Raw genomic sequence first — 16695 nt, 5'->3', positions numbered from 1 at the left:
TGTACCAAGTAACAGAACTGTTGAACATTTAATGTACCAAGTAACAGAACTGTTGACATGAAAGGTGCTAAACTGCACCTATGAAAACAAGTGGAAATGAAAAAATGCACTACACTGTTATCCTTTCATGTTCTACATCTATATCTACATCCATACTCCGCAAGCCACCTGACGGTGTGCAGCGGAGGGTTGTGCTGACAGTACTAAACTTAATTCAATGATCACTTTTAAGAACAAACAAATGCCAAAACCTTCTGAAATACTGCCAGGTGGTGGTGTTCACATAAATGACAAGGGTTGGATGGAAGAAGCTAGTATGAAATTGTGGATTAATAGAGTGTGGGAGAGAAGGCAATGTGCTTTATTGAAGAAGAGAGAAAAGTGAGACAGGGAAATACAGAGCTTGTGTTATTCTGGGAGGGCTTATAATTGCAACAATTAAAATGTATATATGAGAGAGTAATGGGACAAATGGATGATGGATGAAACCCAACATGAATTCATGGTGAAGGGTGCTTTAAAACTGCCTACAATCACACAAATGTGTCAGTGGATAAAACAGTCGTGGTCTAGAGTGAGAGAATACATTATTGTTGAATCTTTCAAGAAGTGTGGCATAAATAACACTTTCGATGGCACTGAAGACCTCTTATATACAGAGAGGACAACAAAGAGAAAGAAAAAGAAAGTTCAGATGACGCTTTTCTGGGATTTTTACACTCAGTTTGGTTTTATTAAAATGACGATTTTTTTAAGTCTGGATTTGCAATCTGATTATAAAAATGTTATTTAAAAAAACTGCTTAAAACTTGAGGTGCATCTTATAGTCCACAAAATACAGTAAGTGTATTACTGTACATAATACTTGTTCAGATAATTATGTCATTAGCCATTAATGTGTTTCTTAATTCTGTATGCATTTTATATGCTGTTCCCCACCTATTTTTAAACTTCCTATAAGTGAGACACACAGATGCTACATGTGGGTTAAGGAAAACCTCTATAACGGAGAGAAACCACTTTTGAATGTGTATAAGTGAAAAACACCTATGAGTTAGGAAAAAAGAAATTTAAAAAAATCAGAGTCCCTTCAACTCTTGTTTATCTAAGAGTCAGCTGCATAACAGTGAAATACTAGTAATACAAAAATGACAGTCATTCTCAAGCTGGAATGCTAAAGAGTACAGTAACCTTGAACTGTATCTTACATTGCTTAAAAAACCCTTATGTATGTGGAAATCTTTTGTTAGATGACACAACACTGCTGCTGGACCTGTCAATACTAATTCACATTACAATGGCATTGTGAGAAGCCAGCAGCAGCCTGCTCTTCTTTGAAAGGCTATAGGTAGGATATTCTTTGAAACAACCAATAGTACTAAATTTTATGACTGGGACACTGAAACATGTGCAGCAGTCATTTATGCCACACTGGTAACCCAAAAGTGTTATATCTAAAAGCTATAAAATAGTTACAAATTCTACTGCACTGTCCTCAATTCTGGAAACACAGAGTTTGTTTCTGGCATTAATCCGCTAAGAAATTTTGTTACAGCCTCCACTCTGCTGCATTATCAAAGACACATTTCAGCAACTTTTGTAAATGAAACCACTAACACAAGAAAGAAACCAGTAACCTAAATCTGCAATATTTTATGTGTAATCATACTCAAAATGAAAAATTGTAAATAGTCAATGCTTGCCACAGATTTAATCATTCATAATACATTTCAGACAATGATGTGAACATATTCTGACTCATTAAAAAATATGTACAGTGACTAGTTGTTATTTCTGTCATCAGTAACTAGCGACATAAAAAAGCTTGATAATGGTCTAAATGTATCAGAAATAATTTATTAGACACTTGCACTATAAAAGACAGTCTGCAAATAATTACACCATTTGTCTACTTAGAAATAAATGCTCATTGCAATATTTGGCATCACAAAATAGTAAAGAATTATCAAACAGTAAAACACTATATGGTTTCATGTATCACACAAAAATGGCTGTATTTAAGCTCATTTGATTCATTATTTTATATAACTTTCTAATTTCTTTATAACCAAGTAGTAGCTCCCTCCCATGCGAGTCACATTTACTTTTACAAACTGAGACTATAATTAAACATTAATGGATTTGCAGGTCTTCTCAAGTTAACCACTCGTTGTCCCACTGCAACAACACCTTTGCACATTGATTCAAGAGGTACTTTCAAAATTTGTCTTTCACAACTGTGCAGAAACCAAAACTGCATTTCTGTAAACCCACATTCAGAGGCAAATAGAGAAACAGTCACTTCACATATTTCTCCATGAATTTTCTATGAAACTCTGAACGCAATGAATCATTGATAAATTGATCTTTCTTCTTCTCTGGTTCAGAACGGGCACAGTTCTTGAATACAACATCATCATCCCAACGTCTCTTGACCTGGAAAGAAGAACAAATTAACAAATGCACTTTTCATAGGAACCTCCATACATGTGACAATGATACAGCATGTCTTAATCACCTTCAAATCTGCCTTCTGCATCTGTGCGGAGTAATTCAGCAATGGGTTTCCACTCAAAATGTTCTCCATTCTTATTCTCTCTTCTTCTTGTCGTTTCTCAGATTCCTATAATTATTTAGAAGTATTTGATTAAAGAATGTCATTGTCTTTACACACACACACACACACACACACACACACACACACACACACACACACACACAGAGAGAGAGAGAGAGAGAGAGAGAGAGAGAGAGGAGTGGGGGTGAGAGAGAGAGGAGGGGGGTGAGAGAGAGAGGAGGGGGGGGTGAGAGAGAGAGGAGGGGGGGGGTGAGAGAGAGAGGAGGGGGGTGAGAGAGAGAGGAGGGGGTGAGAGGGAGAGGAGGGGGGTGAGAGAGAGAGGAGGGGGTGAGAGGGAGAGGAGGGGGTGAGAGGGAGAGGAGGGGGTGAGAGGGAGAGGAGGGCGGGTGAGAGGGAGAGGAGGGGGGGTGAGGACCAGGGGGGGGAGATCAATCTGGTTAATGCATATTCGTCTACAACAGGTAAATTCAGAAATGCTCACACACATCACAGGCCACAAGAACACAAAAAAAACACTACAGGTACATACACAAAACAAAGTTTCTAAAGGGAAAAACCAGAAAGACTATCATAATGTATAACTGATCCACAAAATTTTCCTATTTACAAATATACCTATTTACCATCTGTATTCATATTGAGAAAAACTTTTAACTTTCAAAATTCATGCAAACGAACCAGTACAAAGTATTAGCCTCACACCTACACCTGTTAATAGACTATATCTGGAAGTTTCTTTTATGTATGGGCACAATTCTTTTGTTGCAAGCTGTTACCACCAGTGTGTGCTAGTGAACAAAGTGGCAACTACACCACAACAGAAGAGCTAGTGTGTCCTTTAGATAGCAAAAATGAGTCAGTAACTGCTGTTCAGTGAGCATTTCTCTCACACTTCCACCAGAAGCCACCAGCAAAGTCTCCTTTTTGCCTGGTACAAACAGTTTGAAGACAAAAGGCTGCATTTAAACAGGCAAAAGTCATGGTTGGCCTCATGTGTTGCAGCAAAATACTGATCATGGTTGAGCAGTAATCCAGCAAACACCACAGAAATCAAAATGCCCACTAAGTCGTGAACTTCAGATCCCACAAACAACCATTTTCAAAAGCCAACCATACAGACTGCAGATGGTCCACATATTGCAGGAGATTATGCTGCACAATCTGACTTCTGCACCAAGATGTAGGCAAGAACAGACAATGATGACACAAAAAAGATAAAATTTTTAGTGATGAAGCAACGTTTCACACACTACTGGTATGGTTAATCAGCTCAATGTTAATTTTTGGGGAACAGAAAACTCATTTCTCCTCGGTACAAGAGGAGATTTGCCAAAGATCAACTCTACACAATGCTGAGGGAGAAGATTTACAGCTCCTTTTTCATGGAGAAAACTGCCACAGGTATTTTCTACTTCACATGCTTCCTTGTGGCATTTGCCTCAATTGCAAGAAGATTTCAATAACTTCATCTTCCAACAAGATGGTGCACATCCTCATTTCCACACATAACACCTGAACACACATCTGCCTGGGATATGGCTCAACATGTGATGCAGATGGCCACAATCCAATCCTTGCCACAGTTATGGCAGGAAATCACAATTGTGGTAGAGTCCATCACAAGTAACACGTTGCACAAGGTCTTAGAACAGTTTGTACGAAATCTTGAAAATATAAAGTTCTTAGTGCTCACCCTGTAGTCCTACTAGATCTGTGGAAATATGAATATACTCCAATAATATAGCAATTACAAATAAATAAAAGCAAATTTTTGTACTTCAAGCAATATCAATGCTTCACTGTTATAACTTCTTTTTTAATACAAAGGAGACTAAGTTCCTTAAAAATGTTTTTGACAACTTCTGGGCTTCACACTGAAGGAAGGAAAGAAGATGGGTTTAATGTCCCGTCAACATCGAGATCATAAAAAGATTGCGCACAAGCTCAAATTATGCCAAGGATGGGGAAGGAATTTGGCCGTGCCCTTTCAAAGGAACTGTTCCAACATTTGCCTAGAGTGATTTTAGGATATGGTGGAAAACCTATCTCTGGATGGCTGGACATTATCAACTCACTCAGTCATGAGGTTGAATAATGACATCAGCAAGGGTAACACTTGTCTCGCAAGACTTTCTGCAAATGTAAGGTCATTCCGATATCCCATGCAATATCAACAATCGATGTGGCAGGTGCCATATTCATTTTGCCATAATTAGCTGTCTTGAATTATAACTTTCAGTATGTTGTTTCAAGGCAACAGCACACTGAAAATGTGCCATTAACATGTCACCCTTATAATTAAATATCAGTTAATAAAATGTCAATGCCTTCAAGAGACACTATATTCTAACTTTTTATTGTCGTATTGTTAACAGACTGCCAGGCTTTCTTATGAATGTCACACAAGCATGTTGTGCAATATTCAATGTTATTTAACATTTCTGTCTGATTAGAGAATGAAGGATGAAATAAATATTTGGTTGTTTACTTTGGCATATGTGGCAATTTCAGAGTGTCTGGTTAGGCAGGAACCTAAGAGAACAGCGTAAACTGTTGCAACTCATATGACCCGTCAAATATATAGCGATTTCCAAGGGTGTGGTTAGGCACGAACCTAAGAGAACAGCTTAAATTGTTGCAGCTAAGTGTGTGGATAGGCAGGAACCTAAGAGGACAGCTTTAATTTCTGCGAGTAAAACAGACCTGCCAGTCTGGCCTCGGCAGCCAGAGGCTGTGGTCATGTGTGCACAAGTTGCATTTTCATGTGTGTGTATGTGTATGTTGTCAACCTGTCAGTCCGGTCTCAGCAGCCAGAGACGGTGGTTTTTTTTTTTTTTTTTTTTTTTTTTTTTTTTTTTTTTTTTTTTTTTTTTTTTTTTTTTTTTTTTTGGTGGGGTTTAAGGGCGCTCAACTACTGAGGTCATTAGCGCCCAGTCACTGTTGTTAGAGCACATGGAATCTAGTAAAACTCAAGGGGAGGGGGGGACACCAGAAAGACCTGACAAAGATGCAGATAAAATAAGTAAAAAGGTTAGATGTCTTTGGACAAGCCAGTCAAAGTTATAAAACGCAGAATACGAGCAGCTGCTCGAGCGTCATCAGCTAAAATATCTGGTAAAGTAGATGGCAGGGACAGGACAACACGAGATTGACTAAAGCGGGGACACGACAATAAAACATGGCGCACTGTTAACGCCTGACCACAAGGGCACTGCGGGGCTGGATTACCGGAGAGCAGGTAGCGGTGGCTAAACCGGCAATGCCCAATCCGCAACCTGGTCAGAAGGAGACGGTCGGGAGGAGGTTGTCCAAGCAGTTGGGAGCGGTTTTACTGCCTGGAGCTTGTTTCCTTGGAGGGATGACCAAGCATCCCACCACAACGATACAAGCCTCTTACAAACATCCCCACGAACGTCAAATGGCGGGACACAATGGGAGGCTGGCCGAGGCAGGAGGACTGCAGCCTTGGCTGCAGCATCCGCAGCCTCATTCCCAGGCACTCCTACATGTCCGGGAACCCACAGAAAGCTGACAGGAGAACCATTATCAGCGAAAGAATGGAGGGACTGCTGTATCCGTTGAACCAAGGGATGGACCGGATAGGGAGCTCCAAGGCTCTGAAGAGCACTGAGTGAGTCAGAGCAGAGTACATACGATGAATGGCGGTGGCGGCGGGCATACTGAACGGCCTGATGGAGAGCAAAAAGCTTGGCCGTAAAGCTGGAACATTGGTCAAGGAGCCGGTATTTAAAGGTGGCGGCCCCAACGACAAAGGCACAGCCGACACCATCGTCAGTTTTGGAGCCATCGGTGTAAATAAAGGTGTGACCGGCAAGTCGAGTACGAAGTTCGACAAACCGTGAGCAATACACTGCAGCCGGAGTACCCTCCTTCGGGAGTGAGCTGAGGTCGAGATAAATAAGAACCGGAGCCAGGAGCCAAGGTGGTGTTGGGCTCTCACCCTCTCTGAAGGTGGTAGGGAGGGCAAAATCCAATTGTCGAAGCAGGCGACGGAGGCGGACTCCGGGGGGGGCAGTAGGGCAGACACATACAACCCGTACTGACGGTCGAGAGAATCGGCGAAGGACTGGTAAGAGGGGTGGTCGGGCATAGACAACAGCCGGCAGGCATACCGACACAGCAGTACGTCGCGCCGGTAGGTCAATGGTAATTCTGCAGCTTCAGCATAAAGACTCTCAACAGGGCTAGTGTAGAAGGCTCCGGTCGCAAGACGTAACCCCGATGGTGGATGGAGTTGAGACGGCGTAAGAGGGATGGCCGAGCAGACGAGTAGACAAGCTCCCATAATCCAGCTTCGATCGGACTATGGACCGATACAAGCGAAGCAGGACAGTGCGATCCGCTCCCCAAGATGAACCACTAAGAACTCTGAGGACATTAAGGGAATGTGTACAACGGGCCGCCAAATAAGAGACATGCGGAGACCAACACAGTTTCCTGTCCAACGTGAGCCCTAGAAACTTAGTTGTTTCCACGAATGGGAGAACAAAGGGACCGAGATGTAAGGATGGCGGAAGGAACGCTTTATATCGCCAAAAGTTGATACAAACCGTCTTCTCTTCAGAGAACCGGAAGCCATTTGCCACGCTCCATGAATATAGGCTGTCTAGACAACGCTGAAGGCAGCGATCCAGGAGGCATGTTCTCTGGGCACTGCAGTAGATCGCGAAGTCATCGACAAAGAGAGAGCCTGAGACATTAGGTGGAATGCAATCCATAATTGGATTGATCGCGATGGCAAAAAGGGCTACGCTCAAGACGGAGCCCTAAGGCACTCCGTTCTCCTGGAGGAAGACATCGGACAATACGGAACCCACACGTACTCTAAACTTTCGATCCGTTAAAAAGGAATCAATAAAAAGGGGCAGGTGACCGCGTAGGCCCCACCTGTGCATAGTGCGGAGGATACCTCCTCTCCAACAGGTATCATAAGCTTTCTCCAAATCGAAGAACACGGCTACCGTTTGGCGCCTTCGCAAAAAGTTGTTCATGATGAATGTCGACAAGGTCACAAGGTGGTCAACAGCGGAGAAGCGGCGACGAAAGCCGCATTGGACATTGGTAAGTAGCCGTCGAGATTCAAGAATCCAAACTAACCGAGCATGAACCATGCGCTCCATCACCTTACAGACACAGCTTGTAAGAGAAATGGGGCGGTAACTAGAAGGAAGGTGTCTATCCTTCCCGGGTTTGGGTATAGGAACAACGACGGCGTCACGCCAACGCATGGGGACCTGACCTTCGGTCCAGACACGATTGTAGATACGAAGAAGGAAGCTTTTGCCCGCCGGAGAAAGGTGTGCCAGCATCTGAACGTGAATGGCATCTGGCCCCAGAGCAGAGGACCGGGACAGTGCAAGCGCATGTTCCAGTTCCCGCATAGTAAAGGGGGCATTATAAGTTTCCAGATTCAGCGAGTGGAAGGAAGGTCGCCGAGCCTCTTCTGCCTCTTTCCTGGGAAGGAAGGCAGGGTGGTAATGGGCGGAGTTTGAAACCTCCACGAAAAACCGGCCGAAGGCGTTGGAGACAGCCACAGGATCAACGAGGACCTCATTACCTGAGGTCAGGCCAGGTACCGAGGAGTGGGCCTTAATGCCCTACAGCCGGCGCAGGCCACCCCATACGACAGAAGAGGGAGTAAAACTGTTAAAGGAGCTGGTGAAAGAGGCCCAACAAGCTTTTTTGCTGTCTTTGATGACTCTACGGCATTGCGCTCGGAGTCGTTTGTATCCAATACAATTCGCCAACGTAGGATGGCGGCGAAAGGTGCGTAAAGCACGTCGTCGAGCACGGATAGCGTCTCTACAAGCCTCGTTCCACCAGGGGACGGAAACGCGACGTGAAGAAGAGGTAGTACGAGGAATGGAACGTTCGGCAGAATTGATGATAACAGCCGTGAGGTATTCGACCTGACTGTCACAACTGAGAAAATCGTGGTCCGGAAAGGTCGCCAGGGAGGAGTAAAGTCCCCAGTCAGCTTTCGGTATGTTCCAGCTCGAAGGACGTGGGGATGGGGTGTGGTGCAGGAGACGATCGACACAGGGGAAGTGGTTGCTCGAATAGGTGTCAGAAAGGACATACCACTCGAACCGACGGGCAAGAGTGGTAGAACAGATCGAGAGGTCCAAGTGGGAGTAGGTATGAGTAGAGTCCGAGAGGAAAGTCGGGGCGCCAGTATTGAGGCAGACAAGATTGAGATGGTTGAAGACATCCGCCAAGAGTGAGCCTCTTTGACAGGATGCAGGAGAGCCCCAAAGGGGATGATGGGCATTGAAGTCACCAAACAATAAAAACGGCGGGGGAAGCTGAACAATCAGGTGCATCATGTCAGCCCGACTAACAGCGGATGACGATAGAGTGTAGATGGTACAAACTGAAAAAGTAAAAGCAGAAAGAGTAATACGGACAGCTATTGCTTGGAGTGGGGCGGTCAATGGGATGGGATGGTAATAGACATCGTCCCGAACGAGCAACACGACCCCACCATGAGCTGGGATACCATCCACAGGGGTGAGGTCATACCACTCCGAGGTATAGTGGGTAAAGGCAATATGGTCAGTCGGGTGCAACTTGGTTTCCTGGAGACCAAGGACGAGCGGACAGTGCAGGCGGAGGAGCAGTTGTAATTCCTCCCGATTAGATCGAATACCTCTTATGTTCCCATGTAACAAGGCCATCGCTAGTCAAAAAAGAGGGGGAACGAGACGGGGGAAGAGCTGGTCACCTCGACGGCCAGGTTTCGAGGGAACAACGCTACAACCGGCGGGAGGCGGATCCTGTTCCATCGAGTCGTCGCCAGCTGCGGCTGCTGTCCCTGGTGGTGTAGGAGGGGCAGCATCATTTGCCGACGAGAGGCCAGCTGAGCGCCTGGCAGCAGAGCGTCCCGGCAAAACTGAGGACGGCCGGGAGCAGCGACTCACGGATGGAGCGTCAGACGAAACGCGCCGGGGTGGAGAGGGGGATAGAGACTTCTTCTTGGAGGCCTTCTTGGAAGTCCAAGGAGGCACAGGGATGGTGGGCTGGACCTGAAGAAGGTCCTCATGCGCGGGGTCCATTTGGGAACGCCGGACCTCGGAAGCTGGGGTCCGGAACGTTTCCCCGATGGACACCTGAGAAGAGGATCGCTTCTCAGGCGGCGGGGGGCGAGGAGGAGGAGGAAGGGTGGCCCCTGGGGCAGAGGGGGCGGGGGCCACGGGGGAGGAGGATTTGGAAGGGAGGGATTTGGGAGGCGGAGGCAGAGACCCCGGATGGGGGAGGAGGTGGAGGGGGGACAGGATAGGGGTGAGGATACTGCGGAAGGAGTGGATACAACTGAGGCAAACGAAGTGGTCAACGGCACGGGATGGAGGCGGTCATACTTCTCCCTGGCCTCAGAATAAGAGAGACGATCCAAAGTTTCGAGTTCTTGTATCTTCTTCTCCTTCTGATACGCGGGGCAGTCTGAGGATCTAGGCGAGTGGATGCCAGGACAATTAATGCACCGAGGTGGTAGGGTGCATGTATGTTCCTCACGAAGAGGACGTCCACAATCGCCACAAAGGGGCTCAGCCTCACACCGTGACGACATGTGCCCAAAGCGCAAACACCGAAAACAGCGCATAGGAGGCGGGACGTAAGGTCGCACGTCGCACCGGTAGCACATCACCTTTACCTTCTCCGGGAGAACGTCCCACTCGAAGGCGAGGATAAAGGCCCCAGTGTTGATGCGACAGTCTTTGGGGCCGTGCTGGACTTGCTGGACGAAATGCACGCCTCGGCACTCCAGGTTGGCCCTGAGCTCCTCATCAGATTGCAGCAGGAGGTCCCGATGAAAAATAACCCCCTGCGTCCTATTTAGTGCCGGATGCGGGACAATGGACACTGGGATGTCCCCTAGGCGGTCGCACGCGTGGAGCGCCGCCGACTGTGTGGCGGAGGTGGTCTTTATAAGAACGGACCCCGAACGCATCTTACTGAGAGCCTTGATTTCCCCGAAGATGTCCTCAATGTGCTGAACAAAGAACATGGGCTTGGAGGTGGCGAACGTCCCCCCATCGGTTCGAGAACAGACCAAATAGCGGGGGAAGTACTTCGCCCCAAGCCGGCGGGCCTGTCCCTCCTCCCAGGGAGCGGCCAAGGGGGAAAGGGCAGGAGAACCAGAACTAGAGACAGTACCTTTCCTTTTGAAAGACTCGGCCGCAGAGCGACCTGATACGTGTTGACATTTCATCTGCTAAACGTCCGCCCCGATACCACCCACTCCGACCAGGGGCTCTCCCCACGGGCGCCACCCAGCCTCAGCAAGGGCCACCTGGCAGGATGACCGTTGCCAGGAGTCCTGATGCCCCAAGGAGACGGGCATCTAATCCTTGGCCGATGTGGGGAGGGTGCAGCTCAGGTATCGGCAGTACGATCCCTGTGTTGTCAGGGGGCTACAACCTTGAGGGTACATGACGACCCCACCACAACGGGCTGGCTACCGTGCTGGATTTCTGGTGCCATGGAAAGTCCATCATGATCGTAGGTGCAGATGGGGACGCACTCTGGGCGTAACTTGTACAACCCATCAGGCGTTTAGGCCCAATTTGAGGAATAGTGGATATGGTTACAACGCCGGTACAATGCTGAGTGTCAAGGTCTTAGTGCACTGAGGACCAGTGGTACACCACGTAAGGCGTCCTTCCCCAAAAGGCTCGTACTTCTGTAGAATTTTGAAAAATGGAGGTCAAACCCCAAGGGGGACCATCACATGGAAGGCCGAAACGGTTGAAACTCCTTTTAGTCGCCTCTTACGACAGGCAGGAATACCTCGGGCCTATTCTTACCTCGGACCCGCAGGGGGTGAGAGAGACTGTGGTTGTATGTGTGTGAGTTGCATCTGCATGTGTGTGGGTGTATGTTGTCCAATTCAGATTTAAGACTTTTTGGTTGGAAGCTTACTTGTTTGACAGTCTTTTTGTTCTGCATATCTGCGACTCAATATCTACGCTACAATGTTACAAGGTGAGTAGCATTTAATCCTTTTCATAACATTGTCATACTTCACTGTCAACAGTATTAAACTCCTGATACCATTAGATATTTTGGTCCAAATGCAGCTCTAATTCTTCTCAGCTACCTCCAATCGGCTGTGAGCCTATCCATTGCAGCAAATTAACTGCAAGGAAATTAAATATAAAAGCAATGACATTTTGCACTCAAGTCTCACAAAAAGTTGTAGGTAAAATATTGTATTTTCCACCAGCTACTGCTGCTAGTAGCTGATTAAGGGTGTGAAGTCTCTTAGTTCACACCCCCCCCCCCCCCCCCCCCATCTGACTGTGTCTAGAGTTTATACTATGTGCAAGTGTAAGAATGTTAGAAATGTTTGTTAGAGTAAGTTGTATCTGAGATGGGACATGGGTACCAGCCTGGTATTCACCTGATAGTAGTATGTGGAAAACCACCTAAAGCCACACTCAGGATGGCCGGCTCACCAGCACCCATAATTAATCTGTGAAGTGGATTCTTTCCAGTCAGGCTCACCTCCCCATGTGCCAAAAGTTGCACGTTAAAACTACTGGCTAACAGTAAAGAGTTTGTTAATGACAACTGCGTAAAATAGCTATACTTTTAAGGATAAAACAACAATTGCTAAAATGCACAAGGTTCATCAAGTTTTCCTCTCGCAATCTAAACAATGAAAAGCATATTCACAAATTCTGTTTCTAAAACTGAACCTTACTTCAACAACCAGTTTTTGTAGTTTGAAACAGTATGTGCTGTGCACAGAATTTACAATGGACCATCAAACAATTCACAAGAGACTCAACATTTGCTAATGTACAGCATATAACACAATCGCCATCCAATTTTTTACAAACAAATGCTAGATAGTCTTGTTGAGCTGTGATATTATTAGTGTTTTAGAATTGTTAAAACAGTAACAGCTCATAAACTGGCCAAGTAGTTTGTCACCAAAGTGCGCTTAAAGAACCATCATTGGGGCAAAAATGGAAATTCCACCTAAAGGTTTTCATTGCATTGGTTTATCATGATTTCTGTGAATGCCTAACTCAAGAACAATGCCTCAAATTGCTTTGTTGTACTTTTAGTTATCAATAACCTTCAGAAAAGTGTTCAGCACCAGTGTCAAATGTCTTGGTAGGCATTCTTCTGTAAGCGGTAGGTTGACCAAAATCAAGCGTTTCAAAAAAATATTGATACTGTGCTCAACATGATTGAAGATAAACTTCCTGGCTGATTAGAATTGTATGTGAGATTGGGACTTTAGTCTAGAATCTTTGTCTTTCGCAGGCCTGCCCTCATAGCCTGACTTCCATTAGTATCTAGTATCTTATCTCCTACCATCTTACCATCACAGAAGTTCTTCTGCATACCTTGTGGACTAGCACTTCCAACACAAACGATGTTGCAGAGACATTGCAAAGGCAAAGGTTCCTCATTCGAGTTCTTGTCCACCACATAATTTTATTCTGCCAGGACATTTCGAACCGGTGCACAATATGCTGCAGAGTGAACGTTCATTCTGGAAACAATCTCCAAGCTGAGGCTAACACCCAAACCTCCTGGTGTCAGACACTCAGATCGGTACCAAACAATGTATGTTGATAGAGTATCAACCAAAGCACCAATTTAGTTCATGCTGTGTGCTGAATCCAGTAGAAGATGCGTAAACAGTAATTAAAAGTAACACTAGAACTACAGATTATAGGAAAAGCATATCTGTGAGATGTAAGTATGAAGAACAGTGGCAGGTGAGTCAGTAGCTTGTCAAATTGATGGACTGAAGATCCCGAGTTCGAAACCTACTAAAGAGGAGAGCTTTTTTAATGGTTTATGCATGAAATTGTTATATGGGAGAACATTTCTCTGGCATGTAAAAGTATGTTTCGAAGTTTGTAACGATGTTCTTTTGGCAATCCATTGTCGCTTCATTAGTTGAATGTAGCAAAGCTATAGCATATATTTGTATAGATAACATCACGGCTATCTATACAAATGTACTCTTATAGGTTTGCTACATTCAACTAACAAAGCTAAAGCTAGGTTTGGTGTTACTTCTAATTATTGCTTACGCATCTTCTACAGGTTGATAGCACACAGCACGAATTAAATCGGTGTTTTGGTTGACACTCTATCAACACAAAACGTCTGGTACCAATCTGAGTGTCTGACATCTCGAGGTTTGGGTGTAAGCCACGTCTCCACAATATCATTCTTCCAGGAGTGCTACTCTTGTGAAACAAGCAGGAGAATTCCCGTGAAGTTTGGAAGGTACTAAATGGGGTACCAGCAAATGTAAGGCTGTGAGAGTGGGTCAGCTGATACAGCATCTACCCATGAAAGGCAAAAGTTCTAAGTTCAATGTCCAGTCTGGCACACAGTTGTAATCTGTTTAATCTGCCAGGATGTTTCAGATTAGCACTTACTCTGCTGCATACTGAAAATTCATTTTGATGATTGAAGAGGATTAATATGTGACTTACTGTGAGACAGGGTCATACTTACACATACCAAAGATTGCAGTACATTCAGTTTTCCATGGCATTTAACTGTGAAACGATCTGTACCCAGAATCCCCACAATTTCCGAAAGCTCAAACAGGCTTGTGCCAACTGATGTAAGGAAATACTCAAAAAATTTGACCAAGGAAATGTGAAATTTGTGTACATCATCATAGCACGAGATGGAGCTCAGATATACAGATGTTTCAGAAGTGATGGTCAACATTAAGGGATATGACAGGAATGATCATTCAAAACAAAAAGTCAAGTAAACAAGGGCATTAAAACACATACCTTAAGAGCTATGAGCAATTTTTGATTTTCAATACTGTGAAACAAAAGTCTTCTACTGCGAACTCTTTGTTTTCCATATTTTAAGAAGTGGTAGTATGGACCAAAATAAGGAAAAAAATGTCCAGAACAAGTGCTCATAACTTTTAAGGTATGCATTTTAGCACACGTTTACTGGGCATTTATTTCTTGTTTTGGTTCATACTACCACTTTCCAAAATATGGAAAATACAGAGCTTGCAGTAGAAGAGATTTGTTTTACAGTATCAAAGATCAAGAATTCCTCAAAACTCTTAAGGTGTGCGTTTTAGAGGCCACGTTTACTTGACTTTTTTGTTTCAAATCATCATCCCTGTCATATCCCTGAATATTGACCATCATTTCTGATACACCCTATATTTGTACAAGCTGCAGACTGATAAACCGTGAAGCATATAAAAATAAAAAGATTATTTGTTTTTTGTTTACACTGGTCTTGTTGCTTCAGAGGACAGAACAGTTAATGCCGAATTATGTACAACTATTTCTTTACCATAGATCATTAAAAAAATCAGGACAAACAACCAAAAACATGGCACCACTTTTTGTCATCACTATGCCGCATTTCACACACAGTGTGAACAATTTATTATTTCATGGAAGAAAACATCAAATTACTGTCTTACTAGCCTTATGTGTGTTTAAGTGTATAAATTTTAAAAGTGAGTATTTAAAGAAACAATAAAATGACGGGGGCAAAAAGCTGCTTCTTTGTGTAATTTAGAAAACCTTTAAAAAGCAGACCTTCGTATGAATCGAATGAAATCCTCAATCAACCATGAAAAGTCCTCAGCTTCAGGAAACAGCTGAAAATAACATAATACATGCAAAAATAATCTCCTACACTTATAGTTAGCTGAGAAAAATTATCAGCAGCACAGACAGTTCTCATACAACCAAGTGTTGTGCATGCATTACCTATTTCAATTTTATCCATACAAGTTTGTTACAAGATGTGTCCTACATATCAATCCTGACTGTCCATGATGAACTTAGTTGTGTGAGAGCCAGGTACTATGCATAATAATGCCTAAACAACCTCCTGGCATGTGCAGCCAAAATAATGTGTATAGGATGAACAGGAAGCTCAAAACCAGACTCTAAATACAAAAAATTCTTCTTTGTTCTCCCCACTCACTCACTCACTCATTTGTTTGCACTTACTATCTGCTCCAATCTAACAAGCATCCATCCTCCATTCACTGGTACAATCTGATTCCTGAGAACTGTCCCTTACCCAGATGAGCACAGGAACTGAATTCGGGTCACTAACTCCAACTTTACCCTCTTCCTTTTTTTCCTACTTCTGGTCATATCCGTGACCTCTCATGGTGTCCGGATCGTATCTGACTAATCCTTGTCACCTCAACTTTTGTCTAGCTAAGTGTCTCCTTCCTTCTGGGCTTCCTTTTCGCACTCTTTTTAACCGTCATTTCTTCCCTTTTCAGTAAATGTTCTGGTAATTCATTTCTCCTGTTTCTTAATACCGTTGTCACATGCACCTCATCATACAGTGTTTCATTTCAATGTTTTTTCGTCTTCTGAAACCTCCTTGCTGAAACACTATCCAAAATGTTAATATATTGTTTTCAAAATTAATAAATTTCTTCTCCATCTTTTTCTACAATATCCATGCTTCAGCCCCATACATTAACTGTCTTGTAAATTCAGAGTTACAAAACTCTTGTTAGAAGTTTACCGGTAAATAGTTCATTCACTGCAAACACGCTTCTTTCTCTAGAATTTATATGGTTCCACATTTCCTTCCCAATGTTATTATTCTAATTATTAATTCTTCCCAGGTATTTGAAGATCCAGTCTTCTTGAACAGCATGCTATGTGTCTCCAGTGTTACCTCTGCTATTTCTTTATCTTCTGCTTTGCTACTACTATAAACTCCATTTTCTTTTCTTTGATCTTCAAACCTACTATTTTGTATCTCTCTATTAACACTCTAGCTGTCCTTGTTTGTTCATCTTCCTACTCTGCTATAAGAAAAATATTTTTCACAAAATCTAACAATTTCACCTCACCGTCTACACTCACAGTTCTGCTACTGTCTCCTCCAATACCAGATTCAACATACTCCAGTCCTGTCTTCACAAATATTCAGTCTCCCTGTCCTCAACCGTCCCTTCACACAATGCACATTCTAGACAATCTGATTAGTTTCCATGGTATTCCTGACACTTCAAACATTTTCAAGTGTTTCATACATATCCCTTTAACCAGCCAAGTTTAACATCCTGACTACCATGAGGTCATTAGAGATCCAGCATA

General features: G+C 44.0%; 1 protein-coding gene across 1 annotated transcript in view; it reads right to left on the bottom strand.

The window, feature by feature from the left end:
• Nucleotides 1-1691: 1691 nt before the first annotated feature.
• Nucleotides 1692-16695, bottom strand: part of LOC126457530 (protein CWC15 homolog) — a 36429-nt gene continuing 21425 nt past the window's right edge. Inside the window, exons 4-5 of the mRNA XM_050093882.1 lie at nucleotides 2519-2623; nucleotides 1692-2436 (exon numbers count right to left, since the gene is read on the bottom strand). Of these exons, the coding sequence (XP_049949839.1) occupies nucleotides 2299-2436; nucleotides 2519-2623 (243 nt within the window). The 3' untranslated portion in view covers nucleotides 1692-2298. The remainder of the gene's footprint in view (nucleotides 2437-2518; nucleotides 2624-16695) is intronic.

This window comes from Schistocerca serialis, chromosome 2 (genome assembly GCF_023864345.2).
Source record: "Schistocerca serialis cubense isolate TAMUIC-IGC-003099 chromosome 2, iqSchSeri2.2, whole genome shotgun sequence".
Lineage (NCBI taxonomy): Eukaryota > Metazoa > Arthropoda > Insecta > Orthoptera > Acrididae > Schistocerca > Schistocerca serialis.
This window is presented reverse-complemented; position numbering and strand designations above follow the sequence as displayed.